The sequence below is a fragment of the Aedes aegypti genome, unplaced genomic scaffold, assembly GCF_002204515.2.
Source record: "Aedes aegypti strain LVP_AGWG unplaced genomic scaffold, AaegL5.0 Primary Assembly AGWG_AaegL5_hic_scaff_563_PBJ_arrow, whole genome shotgun sequence".
NCBI lineage: Eukaryota > Metazoa > Arthropoda > Insecta > Diptera > Culicidae > Aedes > Aedes aegypti.
Window position 1 is genome coordinate 58,169 of NW_018736240.1, and position 11,292 is coordinate 69,460.

General features: G+C 40.2%; 1 protein-coding gene across 1 annotated transcript; it reads right to left on the minus strand.

Moving 5' to 3' along the window:
• Positions 1-1,413: 1,413 nt before the first annotated feature.
• On the minus strand, positions 1,414-10,715 carry LOC110681194 (fizzy-related protein homolog). The gene is made up of 3 exons (XM_021856972.1): positions 10,323-10,715; positions 9,706-9,840; positions 1,414-3,416 (listed from the first exon to the last, which is right to left on the minus strand). Exons 1-3 carry the CDS (start codon positions 10,698-10,700, stop codon positions 2,724-2,726), a joined length of 1,206 nt encoding a protein of 401 aa, XP_021712664.1. The 5' UTR covers positions 10,701-10,715; the 3' UTR covers positions 1,414-2,723.
• Positions 10,716-11,292: the final 577 nt, after the last annotated feature.

An 11,292-nucleotide genomic window follows, 5' to 3' on the forward strand; every position in this document is an offset into this window, starting at 1 on the left:
CTTTGCACTTAGTGTAACTTTTCAAAGAATGGTTCGATTGGAAACACGTATCTTGACGAGTAGGAAGAGAATCCGAAATATAAGAGTTCTATAAGAAGTATTTATTTTACAATGTCAAAATTAAGCCATTTTTGTAACGCGACACCTAATAATGTGACTACAGTCAACTCTCCCTTACTCGATGTTCCTTATCTCGATATCGAGTTAGAGAACCATAGTAAAAGTTGGTTTTCATGGCTAACTCGATGGTCCCTTGGATCGCAGTTGCACTGATTTTGTGTTCTGTAACTCGATACCTCCCTAACTCGATGGTCCCTTCAATATCGAGTAAGGGAGAGATGACTGTATTTGAAAACATACATTTTCAAAGATCCAATAATTCGTTTCAAAAAATTAAACCCGCACATAACAATGTTATTTAATATCCTTCTAGTTAACGGATAAGACAGTTATATTACACTTGATATATTATGATACAGGGCTTTTATTAAAAAGTTGTTTAATGTCTCAATTTCTCACCAATAAATTATATAAACTTTATATAACTTTTCAGGTATGTTTTTCACTGTATTTTCTATCAAATTTATGTTTTTTATACAATTCAACATATTGTCTTTCATGTTCTGCATAGCTTTGGAAATATTTCAGAGTTTGAATTTTTGATATCTTGGCGTAGATGTGCGTGGAATGTGTCTAAAACAAAACTACGTAATACCAATCTCATTTTATAGTTTAATTCTCACATGGAATCTGTAGTCGAAACGGGAGAAACAAGTTGAATTGGAGTCAGATTTATACCAATTTGTTGTGTAAATATTCACGTCATTGTTGCGGTCATTTTCAGAAATTTCAATGATCATCGAAAAACTAGACATCCATTCAAATCATTTGTCGATTTGATGAGCGGATATGTTTCAAAAGGGCTTTTTGGAAATTGGCATTGGAAAAGTAAACAATTTTTAAATGAAGAGACTTGCTACCACCAACATTGAATACATAATCCCTAGTTTTCTATCTACAACGAAAGTCATATCACATTAGTTAGAAATACGGTACAATAGACCGACCCAAAATGCATTGAATCAGGAAATCCTAATCTTAATGCTTCAAATGTTAGTTAAATTACCTCGTCGTCCCAACTGGGACTGAACCTGCTTGTCAGGTTAGTGTTCTTATGAGCACTTCAACAGTTGATAACTGAGAGCTTTCTTCACCAATGAGAGAAGTCGAGAAAATTCTCATTACGACAAGATCCTCGCCCGGTGGGATTCGAATCCACGACCCTCAGTTTGGTCTTGCTGAATAGTTGCGCATTCTCCGCTCGCTGCTGCTATCTTGGTGATATTATCATATACAGTAGGCAATAGTGATGTTCTCAACATTTTCCCGACGATGAAATAACAAAGCGTATAGTTTTAAAAGTGTGTATTTCGTCTATCTCAAGAACACAAATTTTTGTCGCATCGATAGCCGACTCCTCCAAATAATCCAAAATGACAAATTTTGCGGGAATTCGAATGATTCCATCTTATCGGGTTATAGCAACACGTTTTATTGTTGGTAGTATCTTGGTGCGGCATTTTAAATAATATTAGTACTTTCTCTGTAAACGCGCATGCAACGTTTATGTTTTGTTTTGAATTATTAGTTACGCAACATACAGTAGTCACGAATGTAAAAGTTATTAGACGGCTTAACGTACTATTTACAAGATAAAACATAATCAACAACAATGAACGATTATTACCGGTAAAGATTTCAGTAATAACCCTTGAGAAGGTCATTTAGTGAAATGATTTCCCGAAATAATCGTTAGACAGTACGATAAAATAAAGAACCTATAAAAAGCAGAAAACGGCACGAAGCATTTCGTCAAGCTGGTGTAGCTTGATGAAAGATTTCGATTACGTTTACTTTGGATGGTTTGAAAAATTAGCTATATTTCAAAAATACACTTTGCAGTTATGTTTTAGCAAAATGGATTCAAGGGTTTGTAAATTTTGGTTGTGTTGTTTCATCCATCCATATCTATGCTTTAAACAAACTTTTTTTTTTCAGTTGGTAAACCTAAATCGAACAGTAACATATAAATCAGTACTACATTCATTCAAACTCCAAGTGGTATTGATTTGAATTTTTCTTCTGATCCAATTTATAAATCGAATCAAGCGAAAAATTCAATGCCCACGCGCCACTCAAAAAACCGTTCAAATGTTCTTTAAATAATCTAATGATACTTGCGACTACATCACTTTGCATTTCGAAAAATGCTGATGCATAACAAGCACCACATGGAATAGAAACACTAAGCAATGAAGTCAAAGTTCTCCAATATAAAAGAACTAAATAATTTGTTTGCCAAAATCCTTTTTTTTAACTTAGTTTTAAAATACACTTTGCTGTATCCATATTAATTCTACCAAAAAAACTCACAAATATCAATCTTTTCATTCAAAAATATAACTCTTTACTACGAATTCGTATTCTATTTCTTCTAAAAAGAAAAATATAATTATACAAATATACACTAGCGTAATAAATTAATGACAGTGGATGATTTACGCCTAAAAACGATGGAAAGTCTGAAGAAGTGTGGTTCGAAAAGTGAGTGGTTATGAGTTAAATTTTGCCATCGACTTAGAACTACACTCTAGTTTATGGAAGCATGGAACAATTCGTATCCCTCTCTCAAGCCTGCTTCTAAGTTCCTAAAATGTCTGCTTTTATCGAATGTTTGTAAATAGATTTAGAACACTTTTATTCTCCTTTTGACTGCGTGCTTTGCTGAAAACGTTCCAGAAGCGTAGGGTTTCGTCCCCGGCACCGGTCACAATGGCCTCACCGTCGGGACTAAGTGCCAAGTAAAGCACCCGATAGGAATGCCCCGTTAGCTTGGCGACCTGTGTCAACGATGGATATTTCCATACCAAGATCTGGTTTTGCGAATAGCCATGGGTGGACACCAGTTCCGACGAATGCTTTGACCAGGCAAGATTACATACCTGCGAGCCAGTGTCCACGCATTGCATCGGTTGCCCGGTCAGGGTATTCCAGAAGCGTATACAACGATCTGCCGTACCGCCTCCACTAGCCAGCAATCCGTGGTGATGAGGTGACCACGCGATCGCCTTCACTGCGGCCATGTGCTCCGAATATGATTGCACGGGATTGGTCGAGTGCTGGTTCCACACGTAGAGCCGATTGTCGTTGCCACCGCTGGCCAGGTATTGATTATCGGGGGACCACTTGAGGCCGCACACCTCCTGCCTGTGGCCGGCCAACCTCCGCTCGGAAACCTGGGCCGGGGTGCGCGTATCCCGCTGCATAATCAAGCGATCTCGAGACCCGCTCGAGAGGACGTCACCGTTCCAAGCCAGGGCTCCTACGCGGGCCGAGTGGCCTTGCAATTTGTTGACCTGTGATCGAGGCGACAAAAAAAAAAGAACAAATAAATAAGTGGGCAACGCACTTCACGCAATATAAAAACGGACGATTACGAATCGAATTAGTGAGGTGTCACTGTTTGGTCAAGTCACGTTTTGCAATATCTACAGTGTTGCACAATACATTTGCAACTTTTTCGATTTTCCATAAAAGTCGATCAACTGATCAACTTAGCATATCAGACAGCAGTTGACATATATTTTTAAGTATTTTTCCAATTTCGAGTTAATAAACAAAGATTTAACTGAGATGAAATTTTGAAGGAAATTGGAAAACTATTTGTCTGACAATTATTAAAATTTGTAAAAAATAACACTGTGGTCAAACCGTAGTTGCTTTTCAACTCATGATTGGATAAATCATTCAAAAATGTATGTTGGATTTCAAGGAAATGAAAATGTTAATCAATTCGGTCCAGATCTTATCCTTCAACGTTGACCATTGTGTATAGAAAATCGAAAAAGTTGCAAATATATTGTCCAACACTGTATATAAAAAGAGGTGCGTATGAAGAGTGTGCGTTATTATTTTTTCTGCAAACACTAATTGGTGTCATCGTCGTTGGATAGTGCGTAGAGACGCCTTTCTTGCGGAGCTGCCATCCAGCAGCGTGTTTGTCGACTTAATAGATGCGCATTCATCACTTCAGTTGGTGATCGGGATGTGAACAAACAAACAAAAAACGACAAAAGGTGAATTTTATTGATCATTGCAATCTTCTTAGGTACGTGTGAAACGTTTTATGGAATATATTCGATTTGATAGGGCATTGTTTCTTAATGAGGGAAAATCCTTTCATAACGTTCGATACGCGTTACACGATGTGAAAAGGTATATTGCAAATAGTTTTTCAAAGAATTCCTCCGCAGAATCTATCATGATTTTATCTTGGGATTCCTGTATCTAGAAATTTCTTCAGTAACAGTAGATTCTTGTTGTAAAACAATCCTCAATTTATTCCATCAATGTAATTACTCATTAGGTTTACAGACATTTTAGCAAGATCTGTCCACTAAGTACTTAAAGGATTTCTCCAGAAATTCTCGGAAGTTCCTTCAACTCTAGCCTTTAAATATATATTTCTTTGGACATTATTCCTGATGATTATTCTAAGATTCTACAAAAATCACTCATAATTTCATCTTCGGATTCCTTCCCAGGGGAATTGCTCGGGATATTTTTTATAAAACGTATCCAATGATTCATTCAAAGTTACCCCTGCGAACATATTTTCATATATTTAGGGTTTTCTTAATCTTTTTTTTAATAATTACAACAAGAAACTACTCCAGTACCATAGATACTTTTTCCAGATCGCTCATATTCTCTAAATATTAATTGGTGAATTTCTCCAAGCAAACTCTTTTTCAATCAACCTGGTAGAAACCGTTAATAAACTTCTGGAAGAATTTTCTTTGGAAGAATCAGTGGTGAATTTATCAAGGAATATTGAAGTATTACTTTCTTCTCCTCCATACGCCGTTCTCACATACTCCGCCGTAGATCGTCCTAAGCACACGTCGTTCAAAAACTCCTAGTCCACGTCTCATGCCCGTAGAGGACGACCGGTCTTATCAGCGTCTTGTACATGGTACACTTGATACGGAAGTGAAGTTTACCAGACCGCAAGGTCTTGTGGAGTCCGTAGTAAGTACGACTTCCGGCAATGGTACGCCTTCGAATTTCTCTGCTGCAGTTGTTATCCGACGTTATCAATGATCAGAGGTAGACAAATTCGTCCACCACCTCGAACTCATCCCCGTCAATCATCACGCGTCTGCCAATGCGAGCTCTATCGCGCTCGGTACCTCCAGCCAGCAGATATTTCATCTTCGACGTATTTACCTTCAATCCAACCCGATCTGCTTCACGTTTCAGCCTGGTATACTGTTCAGAAATCACCTGGAACGTTTTTCCGACAATGTCCACGTCGTCAGCAAAGCAGATGATCTGGCTGGATTTATTGAAGATCGTGCCCCGCATGTTGAAGCCCCCCCTTTCATAACACCTTCTAGCGCAATATTGAACAGGAGGCAGGAAAGACCATCTCCAATGCGTGTTTCAAACGGGTCCGATAATGCACTCGATATCTTCACACAGCACTGTACACTATCCATCGTTGCTTTGATCAGTCTAGTCAGTTTCCCGGGGGAAAATCATTCTTGTCCATAATCTTCCATAGCTCTTCGCGGTCGATGGCATCATAGGACGCTTTGAAATCGTAGGGACTTGATATTCGCGACACTTTTGGAGGATCTGCCGCAACATAAAGATTTGGTCTGTTGTCGATCGCCCGTCCACAAAACCGGCTTGATAACTTCCCACAAATCTGCCTGCCAGTGGCGATAGACGGCGGAAGATGATCTGGAAAAGCACTTTATAGGCTGCATTAAGAATGGTGATCGCTCGATAGTTCTCAAATTCTAACTTTTTTTGTATATTTGGTTGTTGTAAATTGTTACCCTTTTTGTATATTTGGTATATTATTCCCTCCTTCCACTCCTCCGGTAGCTGTTCTGTATCCCAGATCCTGGCTATCAATCGGTGCAGACAAGTGGCCAACCTGTCCGGGCCCATTTTAATAAGTTCCGCTCCAATACCATCCTTTCCAGCTGCTTTGTTATTCTTGAGCTGTTTGATAGCATCCTTAACTTCACCTATTGTAGGAGTTGGCACGTCTCCCTCATCCGCCGTACCGTAAGGACGCCATTCACCGCTCATGCTCCATTCACCGCTGAAATATTTTGAAAAATCTAAACAAATTTTTGCAATAAAAGTCATCAACATGTATTAGTATACCAGAATGGATTGTATCAGAATGAAATTCATATGATTTAATATTATATACTATTTATAAAAAATAATTTTAGGCTGTTTAAGGCGGTAAGCTTGAGGTGAACAATGATTTTATTATGGCAGGTCGAAAAATGCTTCTTAGCTGCCACGCTTTAATATGTTGTTGTACTATAGTACAATGATAACAACCAGCTAATGAAACTAAATTAATTCCAACTAGTTGTGTATATACAGCCTCATACTTAGGATAAGCGGTGAATGGCACCCTACACATGTATCGTTGGCATACATGTTATTCGGTACCATTATACGTTGTTCACATTTCAACTTCTTTCCAGCAAAAACAAAGGTTTTATCTTGCGTTTAGCGCAAAAAGTTTTGAAAAATATCGAAAAACCGATTTTTGACAGAATTTAATGTGTTGAAATGCTGTTAAATGAGCGGTGAATGGCGTCCTTACGGTACTGATGAAGCCATTCCTCATGCTGTCTTGATCTACCTCGGCGCCGTTTAGGTGTTCATCGTAGTGCTGCTTCCACCTTTCAATCACTTCACATTCGTCCGTCAAGATATCTCCATTCTTATCCCGGCACATTTCGGCTCGCGGCACAAAGCCTTTGCGGGATGCATTGAGTTTTTTTGTAGAACTTACATACGTGTTTCTTGAGAACGATACAGCTGCTCCATTTCTTCGCACTCCAACTCTTCCAGGCGGCGCTTTTTATCCCGGAATAGATGGGTTTGCTGTCTTCGCTTCTGTTTGTATGCGTTGTTAATGGCTGCTTTGAGACTACTCCAGCAGTCCTCAAGAGGGGCTTCGGTAAGCTCTCCCTTTTCCGGCAACGCTGCTTCAAGGCTTTGCGCGTAATCAGTTGCGACTTCGGGTAGCTTGAGCCGTTCCAGATTGTACCGTGGCGGGCGTCGGTACTGAATGTTGTTCACAACGGAAAGTCGTTGGCGCACTTTAACCGTCACTAGGTAGTGGTTCGAATCGACGTTTGCGCCGCGATAGGTTCTGACGTCGATAATGTCCGAGAAGTGTCTTCCATCAATCAAACCGTGGTCGATTTGCGATTCAGTCTATTGGGATGATCTCCAGGTGTACCGATACGGGAGGCTGTGCTGGAAGTAGGTACTACGTATGGCCATGCTTTTGGAGGCGGCGAAATCAATCAGTCTAAGGCCGTTTTCGTTCGTAAGCTGGTGAGCGCTAAACTTCCATATAATCGGTCTAAATTCCTCCTCCTGGCCAAACTGAGCGTTGAGATCTCCGATAACGATTTTGACATCATGGCTTGGGCAGCCGTCGTCTTCACGTTCCAGCTGCGCGTAGAAAGCGTCCTTATCGTCATCGTCACTTGCTAGGCGAGGGCTGTGCACGTTGATTATGCTGATATTGAAGAAACGGCCTTTGATCCTCAACTTGCACATTTTGTTGTCATTTCAAAGAACTAACCGCAAAAAAAATATCCGTTCTAAATACATACAACACACAACCCACGAAAAAAATGAAATAATTGTGATTTTGTTTCAATTTCTTGAGCTTGAGCTTGAGCTTGATTGGCCGCCCGTGGATACTACTCCAGTATAGCCAGATCAGCTGCACTTACACAAGGAACCAACCGAATGACTGTTTGGGACTAACAGACACCCTCAGTGTATAGGTGCTGATGATCTTCTATTTTTAGACTATAATGGCGCCTGCCACGTCAGAATGATGGGGGAGGAAATGATGTTGCACTTATACTAGCCCACTGTAGACCGTGGAGTCCGACTGCATCTACGCCAGTTCATGCGGAGTGTATGGATTGGGGGAAAAGGTATGGCAGAGAGGTGATTAGCAGACTGCCTATGTATCAGGCGTGAGGAAAGGCATGCGCGTGGAAGAATGGAAGCGTTAGGAAAACGGTTTCTTGTCCATCTCTGGTTCTAGCGTTTGCTATGAACGAATAGTTTGAGTGTGATAGATTTAGAATGGAAGATAGAAGCAAGTGAGAGATATACAACTACAAAGTACGAGGAAAGGGACGGGCCTGGGATTGAATCCATGACCTTCTGCTTGTGAAGCAGAAGCGGTAGCCATCAGACCACCAACCCCGTTTATTGTGATTTTGTTTCAATTTTCACGAAAAACAAATACCAAATGATCTGAAGATGCCTTCAACCATCAAAGTCAAACATGTAGAAAATAGTCCAATCGAGCTTGAGGAAAAAAAGCCTTTCCCTCAATATGGGATTCAGATTTATGGACATCAGCGACGTACCCAGAAAATTTCTCTGAAGGCCTTTTTTTTATTTTTTTCGCAGATGATATCTTGGGGTAGGGTTGATAGAGGCTGATCGTCTTGAAAATAACGTCTTTAGAGACCTCTTATCTGAAAAATAAACACACAAAAAGAAACCTAACAGGAACCACAAGAGAATTAATTCTCTCAATTGAAAAGTAATTTCTCTAAGAATTTTAACAAGTATTACTGCTGTGAAAGTGCTCATAAAAACATTAAACTGAGAAGCAGACTCTGTCCCAGTGGGGACGTAACGCCAGAAAGAAGAAGAAGAAGAAGAAGATATTTTGGGAGAATTGAAGGATATTGCTGCAATTTTCAGAGCGATCCCTGTAGATATTACTCGGAGGTATCAACGTTGATTTGCTAAAGAATTTCTTATAGGCGTTTCTTGCAGCGTCGCTTGTTGTCAATGGACGAATCCCTGGGAGCATTTCTGGAGGAATCTGTGAAGAAATGATGGGATCTCTAGAGGAAGTAATGAACAAATTCCTTAATCTCAATCTTTCGAGGAATGCCTGCATAAACTGCAAAGGAGTAGCGTAGGAACTTATGGAGCCTCTAGTATTTGAACGAACCATCTTTACATGAAATTCCCTTTTGATTACTCAAGGGATTTTCCAAGATTTTTTATGGAAAAAGTTGTCCAAAAATATTTAAAATCTAGTCTTCTAAAGTTGACCGTTTTATCTGGAAAATCGAAAAGTTGCAAATGTGTTGTCCAACACTGCATTGTTCACTTTATTGACAGATTATCAAGAAAGTTCATGAACAGCTTCAATCGAGTCCATTGACTCATATGCAAATGGAATTGCTAAATCATCCATTTAGAAGGAGAATTGAGTGCAAACAAATGCCAAATAAAAGCCATTGCTCCTGCTCCGGTTTTATGCAATGTTTGCCTACAAAGAACTCATTTTGTCAGAGTGCATTAAAATCCGCTTTGGTCAACAAGTGCCCGGCGATGAATGCGCTACTTGTCAGTGTCCACTGTCCACCAAGAGGCTACTTATTTCGTGCTTTGTTTGTCTCTGTTTTTTTTTGCCCAATCCGACGGACGTCTCCCGCGGGACTGTTTGCACACTTCGGGAAGTCAATATTTGCTTCGCTATCTGTGTTTCATTTCACCGCGATTGCCTTACATTATAGCATGTCGGGTCGGGTCGGAATCGAACGTTACCTGTTTGCTAGCGGCCACGTCCCACACGGTGACGTAGCCATGGTGTGTCCCCACTGCAAGCTGGTGGCCTCGTTCGCTCCACGACACCGATGTGACCGTGTTCGCGTCGGAGCTCAAATCGCAAAGTCGCGTCACCTGAAAGTGCAAATAAACGATTTAGTAGTAATTTAGTTCAGTATTTCGAAACCGGAAAAGCGGGCTGATAAGCACGTGCACGGTGCCACGCCTGACCGTTATTATGGGAAAAAATGTCTGTCTGAAGTACGTTTTTTGCATGGCTTCAACCAAGGGTAAGTTTAATGGGATAAAAGGTAAACAATAATAACTTGTTGATATTATGTTGAATAAAAATGAAGTATTCTTTGGGAATATCATTAGTTTACAGCTTTCTTTTCGATTTTCATACTAAGTATCCAGCCCACTAAAGTCTGCCATATTTATTTTTCTTAAAAATTTCAGATAAAGGTTTCTTTAGATTGTTCCTAGGGATTTTTTTAACTTGTTCCAGAGGTGTGGCATGACCTCAGAAATCGAACATTACACCCAGTGTTTAGTGGACATTTTTTCCATAATAACGGTCTGGCGGGGCACCGTGGCTTGAATTATGTCTAACTCACCTGACTGGTGCAAGCACTCCATAGATAAACGCAGCTACCCAGCCCCACCGCCAGTACATTCTGGGCGGACCAATCGACCAGGTTTAGGTAGAAGTCATCCTGCAGTTCAGGTGCGTCCAGCACTTTGAAGGGGATTTTCGATATTTTACGGGTGGCCTTCCGCGGCGATCGCAACAGCTTTTGACTTTTGATGCTAACCGGAGACAGCGAGTACGGACATTGCTCGTTGTAGTCCTGTAGAGGGAAGATACGAAGAGATGAGAAATGAATGTATAATTGATAATATAAGTGTTCAATGCACTTTGATCTGGATGCATTCAGGTCGGTGCACTGTTTACTGTTGTGTGAACGCTGGAGCCTCGAGGACGGAGAATGCATATCAAATCGAACTGGTGTCCGGGCGTTTTGTAAAGCAAATGAGCTGCAGTCTGCGTGCGGAGGAAATGCCGGTTTGCATTCTGACAGTATGAACTATTCTAATATACATATTCAAAGTGCCCGTTAAGTAACTGTACGTATTGAGCATGTGATTCAAGTAACCCTTTAAATGCGTTCCAAGTCATGACTTGTTACAAAGTACATGTAATAGAGCATAGAGTTTCTTTGTACTTACCAAACGATGTACAAATGCAAATATGGTCGAATTGTCAAATATAGCCCTCAGTTAATATTAACTGTAGAATTGTTCATAACAACACTGAACTGAGAAGCAGGCTCTAACCCAGTTGGAACTTAACGTCAGCAAAAAAGAAGAAGCGCTAGAAGTAACTGGGTTTGATTTTTGGTACGGCACAGAATTTTTTTCGTTCATCGAATTTCTATGACTTCTCCGGGCGTAAAGTACCGTAAGGACGCCATTCACCGCTCATGCTCCATTCACCGCTCATTGGATTATTTTGAAAAATCTATACAAATTTTTGCAATAAAAGGCATCAACATGTATTAGTATACCTAAATGGATTGTATCAGA